The sequence below is a fragment of the Bos indicus genome, chromosome 18, assembly GCF_029378745.1.
Source record: "Bos indicus isolate NIAB-ARS_2022 breed Sahiwal x Tharparkar chromosome 18, NIAB-ARS_B.indTharparkar_mat_pri_1.0, whole genome shotgun sequence".
Lineage (NCBI taxonomy): Eukaryota > Metazoa > Chordata > Mammalia > Artiodactyla > Bovidae > Bos > Bos indicus.
In genome coordinates, this window is record NC_091777.1 from 46,273,357 (window position 1) to 46,287,364 (window position 14,008).

A 14,008-nucleotide genomic window follows, 5' to 3' on the forward strand; every position below is an offset into this window, starting at 1 on the left:
GCTCCAAGGACAAATTGGTGACCTGGCTCTATCCTACCTCTGATACTTAGCAGGCATGTCGCCCGGAGCAGTTCAACCTCTCTGAGCTTCAGTTTTCTTCTGTGCAATGAGCATAAGAATAGCACCAGTCAGGGACTTAGCTGGTGGTCCAGTGGCTAAGACTCCATGCTTCCACTGCAGAGGGTGCAGGTTGGAGCCCAGGTCAGGGAACAAAGATTCTGCATGCCTCAGAGTGGCCAAGAAAAACAATAGCACCGGTCTTTTAGGATTGTTAGAAGTGAGTTTTCTCGAACTTTAGCTGCATCAGAATCTCCTGGAGGACTCTTAAAAAGCAGAAAGCTGGACTCCACCCTCAGTTTGAGACTCAGCCCACTTGCCATGAGTCTGCTGAGGTCGTGCACTGCCAGCAAGTTCCCAGGTGATGCTCTGCTGAATGTCCAGGGACCTCACTGTGAGAACCACTCTGTAAGGATTCAAGGAATTAATAAAGGTGGCTACTTGAAACAGGGCCTGCACAGAGTAAATATTCAATAAAGGTTACTATTATGGCAGAAAAAAAATCAGGGGAGAAAAAAAGTAAGTCATATAGTGAGGACCAAGTACGTACCAGAGTCTGTGCCAAGGTCTGAAGTATTAGTCGCTCAGTTGTGTCTGACTCTGCAACCCCAGGGACTGTAGCCCACCAGGCTCCTCTACCCATTGGATTTCCCAGGCAAGAATACTGGAGTAGCTTGCCATTTCCTTTTCCAGGGGATCTTCCTGACCCAGGGATCAAACCCCCCTCTCGTGCATTGCCGTCTGAGCCACCAGCAAACCCAAATGTTCATTTAATTCTCAGTTACACCATGAGATGGAGACAAATAGTTACATGCCTGGCACCACTCAGCAGAGAGGCAAGGCCTAGCCCCTGGTGTCTCCACCTGCAGATACAGAGGCCCCCCACACCAGAATTTGAGGCCACTGGACCCTGTCTTACCGATTCAGAAATGAGCCTAGAGGCAAAACCTCTGGTCCAGGTAGAACCCAGATCTGTCTCACTCAAATCCTGTTCTGGTTCCAGAGTGAATGAGGAAGGGTAAAAAGAGACCTCTGACAGGTCACAGGCTGTAAGAATCTTAATTGATGGTGTGGGGCAGAGGACTGAAGGAGGGGCTGGATGGGGCAGGATGGACCACAAGTGGTAAACTACAGAGCCGGCCGCTCCTCTCCTCTAGCTAGCGATTGAGGCAAGTTACCCATCCTGTGCCTCAGTTTATCCCCCCTGTAAAATGGGAATAATGTTAACACCCATCTTGTAGGAAGAATTAAATGAGTTAATAGTAAAGTGCTTAGAATGGCACAAGCCCATAGTAGGTGCTCAGCGAACATCAGTTTGCAGGTGCCCCTGTGTGGTGCCTAAGGCCTGTCCTTACTGTGCCTCTGCCTGCCACCCCTGACAGAAGGGACCGGAACAGCAAGAGAGTTATTTTTTGCAGGGGAATTTCACAGCCCAGGAAGTGCTGGCACAAAGGCCCAGACCGCAAAGGTGTCTGGTGTCCCTGGCTTCCTCTCCCTCTGCCCCGGGCCAGCCCCACCCTTGATTCCTCTTGCCTGGCAAAGTTGGGCTGGGGAGATTCTGGAAATTCACCCTATCTAGAACTGAAGGTCAGGACCTGAAGAGCAGCCCTCAGCCAAAAATCCCCCACTGTGGTCCCGAAAGAGCCCCTATCCTCATCCTTTTCATTTAGCAGACAAGTTACCTGCCATTCGGGCAGAATTCCAGACCCACCTGAGGCTGGCTGCGTGACCCTAGGCAAGGGAATGGCCCTCTCCCAGCCTCAGTCTCCCAGTTTGTAAAATGCAGGTTAATAACAGAACTTGGTATATACATGCTTGTGGAGGTAGAAGTGGACCCCGCATACAGCAGGGCTCTAGCACTGGTACTTATTTATTCACCTGACAAATATTTATTGAGCACCTGCAAGGTGACAAAGGGCTTCCCTGAGTGGCTCAGATGGTAAAGGATCTTCCTGCAGTGCAAGAGCCCCGGGTTCGACCCCTGGGTTGGGAAGATCCCCTGGAGAAGGGAATGGCAAACCACTCCAGTAGTCTTGCCTGGGAAATCCCATGAGACAGAGGAGCCTGGCGGGCTACAGGCCATGGAGTCACAAAGAGTCGGACACGACTGAGCAACTACAACAACGCTGAGGTGCCAGGCACAGGTGAAGGTGCTGGAGACGCAGTGGTGCACGAGACAGTGTTCTCACCTTGAGGGAGCTTGTTTTCCAGGGTTGGAAGGACAAGAGGTGAATGGAGGAACCATATAAAGAAGAGTATAATGTCAGGTAGTGACAACTGCTGTGAGGAAAAAAAAAACTGGTAAAGGAGGTCAAGTAAGGGACGGTGGAGGCAGTTTGTCCTGAGTGGACAGAGGGCCTGATGAAGCTGACGTTAGAGCCAAGAGCTGCAGGAGGAGAGGAAGTCAGCCCTGGGGTCACCTAGGGGAAGAGTGTTCCAAGCAGAGGTGAGGAAGGACCAAGGCTCTGAGGTGGGAAGGAGCTTGGTGTGCTGGAAACAGCACGGGCCTCGACAGCAGCAAGGCGGGGTGGGGGCGGGGGGTCGCAAGGGGCGGAGTAGAAGATGACGTCAGAGACAGAGGGTAGCGGGGTCACGAAGGGTCCTCTTCTAGAAACGTGGCACCTCTAGTAACCAGAGCAGAGCAGCCTCTATGGTTTGGATCCAGGGTGTCCCTCCTGCTTGGGAGGGGTCTGGAGTATTATGGGTAGCCCTAGCCTGACACCCCCCAAGCCCACTTGGGTTCCAACACAGTGACCTCCAGGCCCGAGTGCCCGGGGTCCGAGGGGGAGGTCACCAAGAGATTCCTGCCAGGTTCCCCTGGAGATTCCAGGGGGATGACCTCCATAATTTAAAGTCCGGAGCCCTGCCCTCAAACCGCCCTCCAAGCCCTCTTGTGACTCTAGGGGGGTCACCTTTCCCAGACTCCGCATCTGGGGGTCCCCGGAGTCTGGAGGGGTCCGACGCCCAGACCACGCGCCCCACGCCCGAAGCCGCGGTCCCTGCGCCACCACCGGGAGAGGCCGGTGCGGCGGGCGCCTCCCGGGCCGCTGCGGCAAAGGCTGGGCAGCCGCGCCCTCCCCCGGCGGTGATTCATCCCGCCCCCTCCCTCTCCCTCCTCCCTGCCGTGGCCGCCGCCGCCGCCGCCGCCGCTGCAGTGCGCAGGAGATCGCGGCCCGCGCCCTAGCGCGCCCGAGCCGGAGCGGGGCCGGGGTCCGCGCACCTGGCGGATGTGTCCGGCTGCGCGCGCCAACGCAGCAGCCCGAGCAGCGGCCGCCGCCCGCGCGGCGGGGATGCCCGGACGCCGGGCCCCGGGGCTGGGCCCCCGGCGGTAACCGGAGCGGGGGGGCCGCGCCCCCCCTCCCCCCTCGTCGGTCCCAGAGCCGCAGCTGCTGCGCCCGCGCGCTCCCGGGGACATTCTAACCGCCGCCGGGTCCCGCCGCCTCTCGCCCCGCTATTAATACCGGCGGCCCGGGAGGGGGGCGCAGCGTGCTCAGCGCAGCCATGGGGACGCTGCTGGCCTTTGTGGTCGGCGCCGCACTGGGTGAGTGCGCGGGGGGCGCGCGTGGCGGGGGCACAGCCAGCACACTGGCCGGGCCGCGGGATTCGCTCTCGGGACTTTGGGCCGCGGGCGAGGGCCGTCCCCACCTCATCCCCCGGCCCGGCTAAGTCCGCTTCAGAAGTTGTGCGCGCGGGGAACGGGGCTCGGGAGGGCGCAGAGGTGCGGGTGGGCGCGAGCGGGCGAGGGCCGGGCTGGCACGGCTCGGCGGCTGCGGGCGCCCAGCCGGGGGCGAGGAAACGCGGAGTCAGCTGCTCCCGGAGAGCCCCGCAGGCTGCAATGTGACACCTACAGTCGCGGGAGGTGGGAGGGGGGGAGGCGGCGCCCGGAGATTGGGACGGAGAGACCGAGAGAGAGAGAGAGAGAGAGAGAGAGAGAGAGAGAGACACGGAAGGGAAGCAGCGGCGAGAGACATAGAAGTACTCCTGAGTGCTCCGCTGGGAGACTGGGGAGCTGGAAAGTGAGGGGGGAGATAGAGAGAGGGGTGTAGAGTATGCCAGAGTTAGGGATCTGAGCGGTGGAGAGAGAAAAACTTGAGCGAGGCAGGAAGAGATAGAGACACAGGTAGACACAGGTAGAGATGGAGTTTTAAAAGGACAGGGAAAGGTGCAGGGCGAGATGGAGAGCAGGAGAGGGTGTCTGAGCCGGAGTAAAGATACAAAGTGGGGCCTTCGGAGAGATTCCTGAGAGAAATAAAGAGGGGGCGGCAAAGACTGAGGCTCTCAGGGGGATAGAAAGAGACAGCAGAGGAGGAGGGCAGAAAACCCCGATTAATAGAGGAAAGGATGGGGGGCAAAGGAAAAGCCTCGGAGCTGGAAAGACAGCACGAGTTAGTGAGCAGGAAGGAGGAGGCAGGTAAGAATGAGGATGAGGGACTCAAAGGGACTGGAATCTGCTGGGGATGTGAAGGCCCTGTGGCGGGAAAGAGCTCAGAGAGTTTTGAGAAGATGATGGGGGTGGGATTGGCTTCAGGAAGTGAGGAGCCTGGGAGCAGAGGGGACTGAGGCAGGAGAAGATAGGAAGGGGTGGATGTTGGGAACTTACCGGACTGGGGGGCAGGGCTGAGGTGTTTTTCTGCCCTGGATCCAGTGCCCACCTCCCTCTCTGAGGCCTTGGCTTCTCCCAACCCATTTATCTGGGGCCGGTTGGTCTTAGAGAGCAATCAATGCTGGTAGAACTGACGCTGCCACCTTGAATTTCCAACGCCACTAGAATTCTGGTCCCACCACCTAGACACTGCAATACCTTGGACAAGTGGCCTCCTGAGAAAGGGGTACTTGGGTAGCACAGACTCTAAGTTACTGACCACAATAACAGCCCTGTTGACTGGGGGCATCCAGTGTACCGTGGCTTCCCTAGTGGCTCAGACAGTAAAGAATCCGCCTGCAATACAGGAGACCCGAGTTCGATCCCTAGGTCAGGAATAGCCCCTGGAGAAGGGCATGGCTACCCACTCCAGTATTTTTGCCTCGAGAATCCCATGGACAGAGGAGCCTGGTGGGCTACAGTCCATGGGGTTGCAAAGAGTCGGACACGACTGAGTGCACACACAAGGTATCAAGTCCCCTGCAGCCTTACCTGCCTTAAAGAACCTGCCCAGCCACCTCCAGAAGAAAGACAATCGGTTCCCTCACTATTCACAGGGGCAATCAGAGAGGACGAGGGACTCACCAAGGGCATGTAGCTGGTGGCAGGGCCAAGCTCCGAGCCTGGTTCTGGCTATTCCTGATCGTAATCGAGGGGAACCAGATGGCTTCCAAGGGGCCTGAGAGCTGTCAACCAGTGAGCCTGGCATTGCCAAGGGTGATGGGTGCCCCGGCTCGACCTGAGCCCACTGTCCCTGCAGTGTCCTCAGCCTGGGGGGGCTGCGTGGAGGTGGACTCGGAGACCGAGGCCGTGTATGGGATGACCTTCAAAATCCTGTGCATCTCCTGCAAGCGCCGCAGTGAGACCAACGCTGAGACCTTCACTGAGTGGACTTTCCGCCAGAAGGGCACAGAGGAGTTTGTCAAGGTGGGTGGGCTCCTGGCACAGGAGAGTGGCACCTGTGTGGGAGCTAGTGACGGGGAGCAGGGTTCCAGTTGGGGTTGCGAGTTTGTTTGCACCCAGGTGCCATTTCTGATGACCTGGATCCACATGCCAGCTCCACCAGGACCGGCTGGTGACCTTGGGCAAGCCGTTGAACCTTCACTGCCTCCTCTGTAAAGAAAGGGGAGTGGGTAGTCTCCAGCTCTGAGGCTGGTGTGAGAATTGAGTTCCTGCACCTGGCACACGGTTGTCACAAAATATACGTCATCGGAATTATTTTATACCAGCAAAAAATGCCTCAGATTGTTATCGTGGAAGGAAACAGAACTTTTTGACCTCCTTTTCACTCTCTGTGTTTTGAATTGCATAGGAGGGGGTTCCATAAACTTTTTGAGGGCCTTCCAGAGAATTGAAGTCTACAGCAGCCAGAATTGGGCTGTCTCTCGCCCTGCCTGGGGAGTGTGTCTCGGGGCCGGGCAAGATGGTAGAGAATGAAGACCAGAAAGGCTGAATGGGGGCTCCGGAGGATGGCCACAGAACACGTGCAGCGGCGTGTGTTGTGTCAGGGCTCGGGCACAGTCTGGGTCCTTCTGTGTCTGTGCGTCAGGGCGAGGGGCAGAATAGAGGTCTCAGTGGGGCGGGGGTAGCCGGCAGTGACCCCGCGCCCACTGCCCCCAGATCCTGCGCTATGAGAACGAGGTGCTGCAACTGGAAGAGGATGAACGCTTTGAGGGCCGCGTGGTGTGGAACGGCAGCCGGGGCACCAAAGACCTGCAGGACCTGTCCATCTTCATCACCAACGTCACCTACAACCACTCGGGCGACTATGAATGCCACGTGTACCGCCTGCTCTTCTTCGACAACTACGAGCACAACACCAGCGTTGTCAAAAAGATCCACCTTGAGGTGGTGGACAAAGGTGAGTCGGGCCCCCGGGCAGCCAGATGGAGGGACAGATGGCGGAAGCGAGGGGGGGAGGGGGGGATGGACGGGCTGGCTCAGCGCCTGGGCAGCAGGGGGTGGAGACAACACCTCCCGCCTGGAGTCCAGCTCCAGCCCCCACTTCCCTTCAGCCATGGAGAGGTCATGGCGGGCCTGTCCCAGGGAAGTGCTGAGTGCAGAGCTGAGCTCTGCCTCCTGCGCTGTGAACCCCAGTGGGTGCCTCCCTGTCTCTGAGCCTGAGTATCGTCCTGTAGGAAACAGGTGATAATGGTGTCTCTCTCTCGGTGTGTCGTTGGAGCCATTCTGATGTCGTGGGGGAGGTGGTGAGGATGGAGTGAGATGCTGGGCGTCCGAGGCTGGTGCGTCTGTCACAGCAGGGCCTCGGCACACGGGGGCCATGGTCGTGGTGCTTCTGATTGTCAACAGCCTTAGTCCTGCCCCCCTGTGTCACCTGGGGCAGGAAATCAGTGGTGTCACCTGTGGCGGGGCTCCTCAAATTCTACCATATGCGGTCGTCTTGTTGTTTGGATCTTGACTCAACAGATCCATGTTGGGCCCAGGATTCTGTCTCAGATGAGGCCAAGGCTGCAGGTCTGGGGCCATGCTGAGCAGCAAAGATCTAAGGTGTGTTTTGAATCATTTTTCATCATTTCGGCTTCAACTGCTTTGGACTCCTTCCCTGAACCATCTTCTGATTGGGTGTAAATTGGAATTTTCCAGGGCCCCAGGGGCCATTGGCCTAGAGAGTCAGGGAGATATCCCAGACCTTGGGCTTCCAAAGAGCATGGCAGGTGAGTCCCGAGGGGCCATCAGTACATGCCACCATCACGGGCCGTGTGCATTGGTGCCCTCCTTCCCCAAGACCGGGGCTGGCCTCATCGTCCTGTATGAAGTCCCTCACTGAATCCTCCCACCCAGCATCTGGTGGCTCAGACAGTAAAGAATCTACCTGCAATGCAGGAGATGCAGGTTCGATCCCTGGGTCAGGAAGATCCCCTGTAGAAGGAAATGGCAACCCACTCCAGTATTCTTGCCTGGGAAATCCCACGGACAGAGGAGCCTGGCAGGCCACAGTCTACAGGGTCGCAAAGAGTTGGACATGACTTAACAACGAAAAAACAACCCACCTTCTGCCATAGAGGCTCTTCTTATCCCCATTTAGCAGGTGGGGAAACTGAGGCTCAGGGAGGTAAGATTACAAGGCGAAGGTCACAGAGTTGCGACCTGGATTTGAACCCAGCCAAACCTGTGTGATTGTTGTTTTTATTCTTGGCATGATTCACTATACTCTGCCGTCAGCCAGAGCCTGTGGGTTCCTGTTGGTAATTAGCATTTTTACGGGTATTAGCAAAGTGATCTAGCAGAATTCAATTCAGGAGACATGTCTGAGCGACTCTTTGGTGTAGGTCACGATGCTGGGTGGGTGGCCACCCACAGACGTCGATGATGGAGCCCTGCCCTGGTGAGTTGGGTGACGGTGGAGGAGTTGTAAAAAAGACACCCCCGAATACTGTGGCTTAACAAAGTCTGGGTCAGTCCCGTCTCCCAAATCTGTGCTCAGGTGAAGGGTTAGGGGGTAGGAAGTTTCCTGGATGCCCTTTGGGCACCCAGGTTCTTTCCATCTTGTGGCTCAGCCCTTGCTCATGATGCTGTCTTCCCTAGCATGGTGGAGCCTGGGCTCAGGCACGCCCAGGTCCCAGAAGAGCCTCTATTTTTTGTTTTTTTTTTTTAACATTATCTACCACGTTATACTGCTTCCCAGTATATGTGGGAGGCTTATATTTATGTGATGCAGGACTTATATTTAATTGGGCTTGCCAGGTGGCGCTAATAGTAAAGAACCCGCTTGCCAATGCAGGAGACATAAGAGACTCAGGTTCCATCCCTGGGTTGGGAAGATCCCCTGGAGAAGAGAACAACAACGCTCTCCAGTATTCTTGTCTGGGATATCCCATGGACAGAGAGCCTGGTGGACTACAGCCCATAGGGTCACAAAGAGTTGGACACGACTGAAGTGACTTAGCACGCATGGACTTATATTTATGTAATATAGGACTATTTCTGTTATCTTCCCAGAGCCTGTATTTTTTGCACCATCCACCATACCCCAGTGGTTTTTAATCCACCATGTTATAATCCTGCTTTTTTAACCTTACCCACTGTGATATAGTATGTTATGTTATACTGTATGCTATAGTGTTTTCACATTACCAAACACCAAACATAACAACAATATTTTTTTAAATTATAATCCATCATCCCAGAGTATTTTTAATATTATCCACCATATTATCATTTTTTTAATCCTTAGCCACCATGCTATATGTTCTAAAATATTATCAGTCATGTCATAGTATTTAAAAAATTTTTATTTGGTATGTATTCGGCATCCTTGCTCATTTTGTAGTATTTTTAACATTATGTGTCACTCTATGGCATTTCATTCCCTGTGGTATTATTGTATTGTTAGCATCAGTAGCCATTGCTGTCTTTATCATAAGCTACTGTCTTACTGCCATTTCAACATTACCTATCAGTCGGTATTGCCTGCTGGTCATGACCCCTCAGTAATGAACTGTGTCGTTTCCAAAGGGGGGAGCAGTGGGTGCTGGAGATGAGGCCTTCACTGAGCTGGGAGGGGTGCAGAAGATGGTAGGAAGCATCTGGGTGTCTCTCACTAGGGGTGGGGCTGGCATCTGGGGACAGGAAGGCTTATTCTGTCTGGACACACCCAGTAAGAGGGGAGCAGGTGGGGAGGTGCAGTGGCGACTGAAGCTGGTGAGACATGCGGCCCGTAGACGTGCAGGCTGGGGCTTCAGATCTGCCCCTGGAGGCAGGCAGGTGAAGCTCTCGGAAGATTCAGGGATTTTGAAGAAATCAAATGCCCCTCAGAGAAACTGCCTCTGCTCCCGGGTGTGACCGCTCTCTCTCAGTTTCTCATCTGTGAAGTGTGGTGGAGGGGATGACAGCCCCGCCTCCTGAGATGTCTGTGGGTTGATGGAGACTGCCCTGGACATACCACGGCCATTTCCAAGTCTCTCTTGGGCTGCAGGAGCTTTTAAGAGTAGATAAGAGCTCGGACCCTGCAGTCAGTTCCACTTGGAGTTGATTCCTGGCTTTGAGTGCAATCCTGGCTGTGCATCCTTGCCTGGCACTTTCTCCTCTCTGAAATGAAGTGAAGTGAAAGTTGCTCAGTCGTGTCTGACTGCGACACCGTGGACTGTAGCCGGCCAGGCTCCTTTGTTTGTGAAATTCTCCAGACAAGAATATTGGAGTGGGTAGCCATTCACAGGGGATCTTCCGTCCCAGGGATTGAGCCCAAGTCTCCTGCATTGCAGGCAGATTCTTTACCATCTGAGCCACCAGGGAAGTCCTCAGTAAACTTGTCCTGCAGATGGCCTAGAGAGCCGTACCTGCCACTGTCCTAATCTGATTGGGAGAGCAGGATACCAGTTTACTTAATCCATTTGGTTGGTGAGTTCCAGGAGCAGGGGCAAGAATTCTGATGACTGAGTTTTATCCATGCTTGCTTGTGTGTGTGTTCAGTCATGCCTGACTCTTTGTGACCCCATGGACTGTAGCCCAACCACCAGGCTCTTCTGTCCATGAAATTTCCCAGATAAGAATACTACAGCGGGTTGCCATTTCCTACTCCAGGGAATCTTCCCAACCCAGGGATAGAACCGCATCCCTTGCGTCTCCTGCACCGGGAGGCAGATTCTTTACCACTGAGCTTTATCCAACATGTATTCAACTCTGTGCTTCTGGAGGTCAGCTGACATGGGAAGCCTGGATGCTCTGTATCCTTGGGGTTGTTTTAGAGTCAGGGAGATGTTCAAGTAAAGAACTCAGGACAGAGCCTGGGTGAGAGCATGCTTTCACCGCAGGAGACACATTCAGGGTATCTCTGGAGTGAAGGAACAAGCGAACAAACAAATGGGTGAGGTGTGGAGTCCTGTCCCCAGCTCCTCCTGCTGGGAAGCAGGGGAGAAGCATCGGACCCTGCACCCCACTTCCTGTGGCCCAGAAAGCCTTGGTACCATCTGCCTCGGGTGGAGCAGCAGAAAGCGCCCACTCCCAGGGGAGGAGGAAATGGCAACCCGCTCCAGTGTTCTTGCCTGGAAAATCCTGTGGACGGAGGAGCCTGGCGAGCTACAGTTCATAGGGTTGCAAAGAGTCGGACATGACTAAGCAACTGAGCACACACCTAGGGGAGGAAGACCACGTGGGAACAGCAGGGAAAATGACGTCCCGGCCATCCGGGAAGAGGGGCTGGGGATGCGGGGTGGACACCTGCGAAATCCGGCCGAGGACACCACCATGGGCTTGCGTTCTGGTCCCCCGGCTGAACATGCTCCTTTTAGAGTTTAAATTTAGGCTCCATGAAAGGAAGCTGACATTGGCAAGAGCCAGGGCTGTGGAAAGGAGAGAGGGTTTCCGGAAAATGTCAGCGAATAGCCAGCGCTTAGGCAGAGCTGACTGTGGGCACATCCATGCATGTTACAGATGTTAACTCATTTCCTCTTCCCAGCAACCCTGTGAGAAGGCATGAGTATTATCATCCTTATTTTACGGCAGGGGAATAGAGGCTCAGAGAGGTGGAGTCTTTTGCCTGTGGTCACACAGCAGAGGCAGAGATAAGATTTGGACCCTAACAGTCTGGCTCCAGAGCCCTGCTATTAACTACTATGCTGTTTCGCCCCAATAATAACAGTGATGATATTGATAATAGTAAATATGTATAAAGTGCTCTCTATCTGTCAAGCACAATTATAAGCGTGTTAAAAGCTTATTTAATTCTCACAATACTCTCATGAAGGAGACACTGTGATTATCAACTTTTTACAGGTGGGGCAATTGAGACCCAGAGAGGCTGAGTCACTTGCCCAAGGTCACACAGCTGGCAAGTGGAAGAGCCAGGATTTGAACCTGAGCCTTCTCATTGCAGAGCTTCAGCTCTGGGGCACTTACAATCACCTGTATGACATGGAGGCACCCTCGAGTTACACAGGGAGACAGGTTCAGGGCGATCCGAAAGCTCTTCCAAGGCTGATTATTAAGAACCACAGTAACAATGATGCCTCTAGGGGGAGAGCGTGGCTTCATTTGCAGACATGGCCCAGGGAGGTCAAGCCACTTGCCCAGGCTTGCACAGCAAACTCAGGACACACTCAGGCTGCCACCTGACCCTGCCTGGCCCCTGCAGCCAACAGAGACATGGCGTCCATCGTGTCCGAGATCATGATGTACGTGCTCATCGTGGTGTTGACCATCTGGCTCGTGGCAGAGATGGTTTACTGCTACAAGAAGATTGCCGCTGCCACGGAGGCTGCCGCACAAGAGAATGCGTGAGTGGGGTCCTGAGGAGGGGAGAAACGGCCCAGGATGCCTAGTGCTTCCCAGAGGGGATCATGGGCTGAGTGGGGAGGCGGGTGGGGAAGTGACCCAGGCACCATCTGCCAGTCCTCCCCAGAGGGAACCGTTTGGTGCCCAAGATGGGGTGAGGCTGCGATTGGGTCCCTGCCCCTTGGTGCTCAGATTCTTTTAGCACCCACTTCTGTTAGGATCCAGAGCTCAGGCCTGGCATCCTCTGCTCCAGCGATACCTGACTCCAGGCCCTAGCCCTTTTTATCTGCCAGGACCCAGGAGTCTGAGCCCCCCGCTCGCTGCTTCCTCAGACTCAGACCCCAACCCCTTGGCGACCTAGGAGTCTAGGCCCCCAGAACCCCTCTTCCCCCACATTCAGGACTCCAGACCTCCAGCCTGGGCTCCTCTTGGATCCCTAGGATCCAGCCTGCCACTTCCTCTTCTCTCTGACCCCTGTGCCCCTGGGGAACAGAGACCTCAACCCTCATCAGTCTCCATGGGGGGATGGGCCAGACTGACAATGGGGTCACTGAACACCTGGCTTTTGCCCCCACAGCTCGGAATACTTGGCCATCACCTCAGAAAGCAAAGAGAACTGTACGGGTGTCCAGGTGGCCGAATAGCCCCGGTAAGGTGGGCGGGCAGGCGGGCAGGGGGCTGGAGAGCCTAGGAGGTGCCAGCTAGCTGTGAGGTTCATCGTGCCCTGTCTCTCCCCTTTCAGGCCCTGGGCTCCGCCTCAAGGAAGAGCCAGCCCTAACGGGGTAACATCCAGGCAAGGTCTGCCCCGATGGGGGTTGGCCATTCCTGGGCCTCCACAAGCCTCAGAGTCCTGCCAACGGAGCCTCCAGGGTGGGAGGGGGCAGGGGGCTCGGCTCACACCCCTAATCCAGCCTTCTTCCTCCTGCCCCATCACCCACCTGCGCCATGCATGATGGCTAAAGCAATACTGCCGCTGCCCCCTACCCCTGCTTCTGCTGCCTGTTTGGTGGGGGGGGCGGTGAGGTGGGGGCAGCGGCTCCGCACCCCTCCTTCTTGCTGATTTGCACACACTGGCCGCTTCGGACACGCACTAACAGGGGCCCAGTGCCTCCCTGCCCCCTCCCCGCCCAGTGGGGCTTGTGATGGCTGGAACGGTTCGGGGCAGGGGGTTCCTGGACCCCGCCCCCCCACTCCCCTCTGAGCCCTGGTGCCATTTCCCCTCCTGCTTCCTCTGGCTGGACCTGGGGTCTCCTCTCCCTGCGACGCACTCTCACCCCAGCCCAACCCACCCTCTCTCACCAGCCTTGGATTGTGGCCACTTAGAAAGGGGCCCATTCAGCCTCGTCTCTCTTTACACAAGTAGTTTTGTTCATGAAATAAAGATTCTTGGACTTGATTCACAGTCTCTCTCGTGAGCCCAGTCACCTTCTACACCCCCTCCAAATCCGAGAGAGCCTCCTGGTGTTTCCGGGGACCCGCCCTCCTGGCCTGGTGACAGGGCCTCTGTGCACACGTTTGGTGGGGGAAGGATGGGGGAGGACAGACGAGAGCTGCATCTCAGGCTCGACACCTGCCTGAAGTCTCAGCGGGTGCAGCTACTTGATACTTGATTAGTGTTGGGGTTCAGGGAGTCATTAGCTCAGCGGGGACCTGGAGTTTCAAGGGAGCCAGACTGGAGCGGAGGAAGCAGACTGGTAGTGGGGGTGGGAGGTGATTAGGGAAGGAGAAAGAGGGCAATGAATGGAGGGGGAGGAGAAGGGACTGGGAACCCTGCACCGGCCTGTCCCCCAGGTGAGCCGTGGCTCTGAGTGCAGGGGTGCGTCGAGCCAGGGGCTGGGTCTGATGGAATAGGGGCGGCCTGTCTGGGGTGAGCAGCTGTGGCCTGACTAAGTCTGGATGGCGGCTGTCCACAGTAGTGACCCTATGTGTCTGGGTGTTTATCCGGCCCTGGGGTCTGACGTCGATGACTCCTGGGCTGCTGGCGGGACAGTGCGTATTTGCCTGTGGACACTTCCGGCCACTTGGCCTGGGCCTCAGCACTCCGTGCTGCCTTTTCCGGGCCAAGTCCCCATCCCCCTT

General features: G+C 55.9%; 1 protein-coding gene across 1 annotated transcript; it reads left to right on the forward strand.

The window, feature by feature from the left end:
- Positions 1 to 3,221: 3,221 nt before the first annotated feature.
- On the forward strand, positions 3,222 to 13,325 carry SCN1B (sodium voltage-gated channel beta subunit 1). Its single transcript, XM_019979158.2, has 6 exons — positions 3,222 to 3,598; positions 5,460 to 5,626; positions 6,320 to 6,560; positions 11,790 to 11,931; positions 12,507 to 12,578; positions 12,672 to 13,325. Exons 1-5 carry the CDS (start codon positions 3,559 to 3,561, stop codon positions 12,571 to 12,573), a joined length of 657 nt encoding a protein of 218 aa, XP_019834717.2. The 5' UTR covers positions 3,222 to 3,558; the 3' UTR covers positions 12,574 to 12,578; positions 12,672 to 13,325.
- The last annotated feature ends 683 nt before the right edge of the window (positions 13,326 to 14,008 follow it).

What these genes read in the sequence shown, in the direction of transcription:
- SCN1B (XM_019979158.2), top strand. Translation starts at nt 3,559, where the DNA reads ATGGGGACGCTGCTGGCCTTTGTGGTCGGCGCCGCACTGG. An exon ending in GCACAGAGGAGTTTGTCAAG is followed by an intron (nt 5,627 to 6,319) that starts GTGGGTGGGCTC and finishes CACTGCCCCCAG; the next exon opens with ATCCTGCGCTATGAGAACGA. An exon ending in GCTGCCGCACAAGAGAATGC is followed by an intron (nt 11,932 to 12,506) that starts GTGAGTGGGGTC and finishes TTGCCCCCACAG; the next exon opens with CTCGGAATACTTGGCCATCA.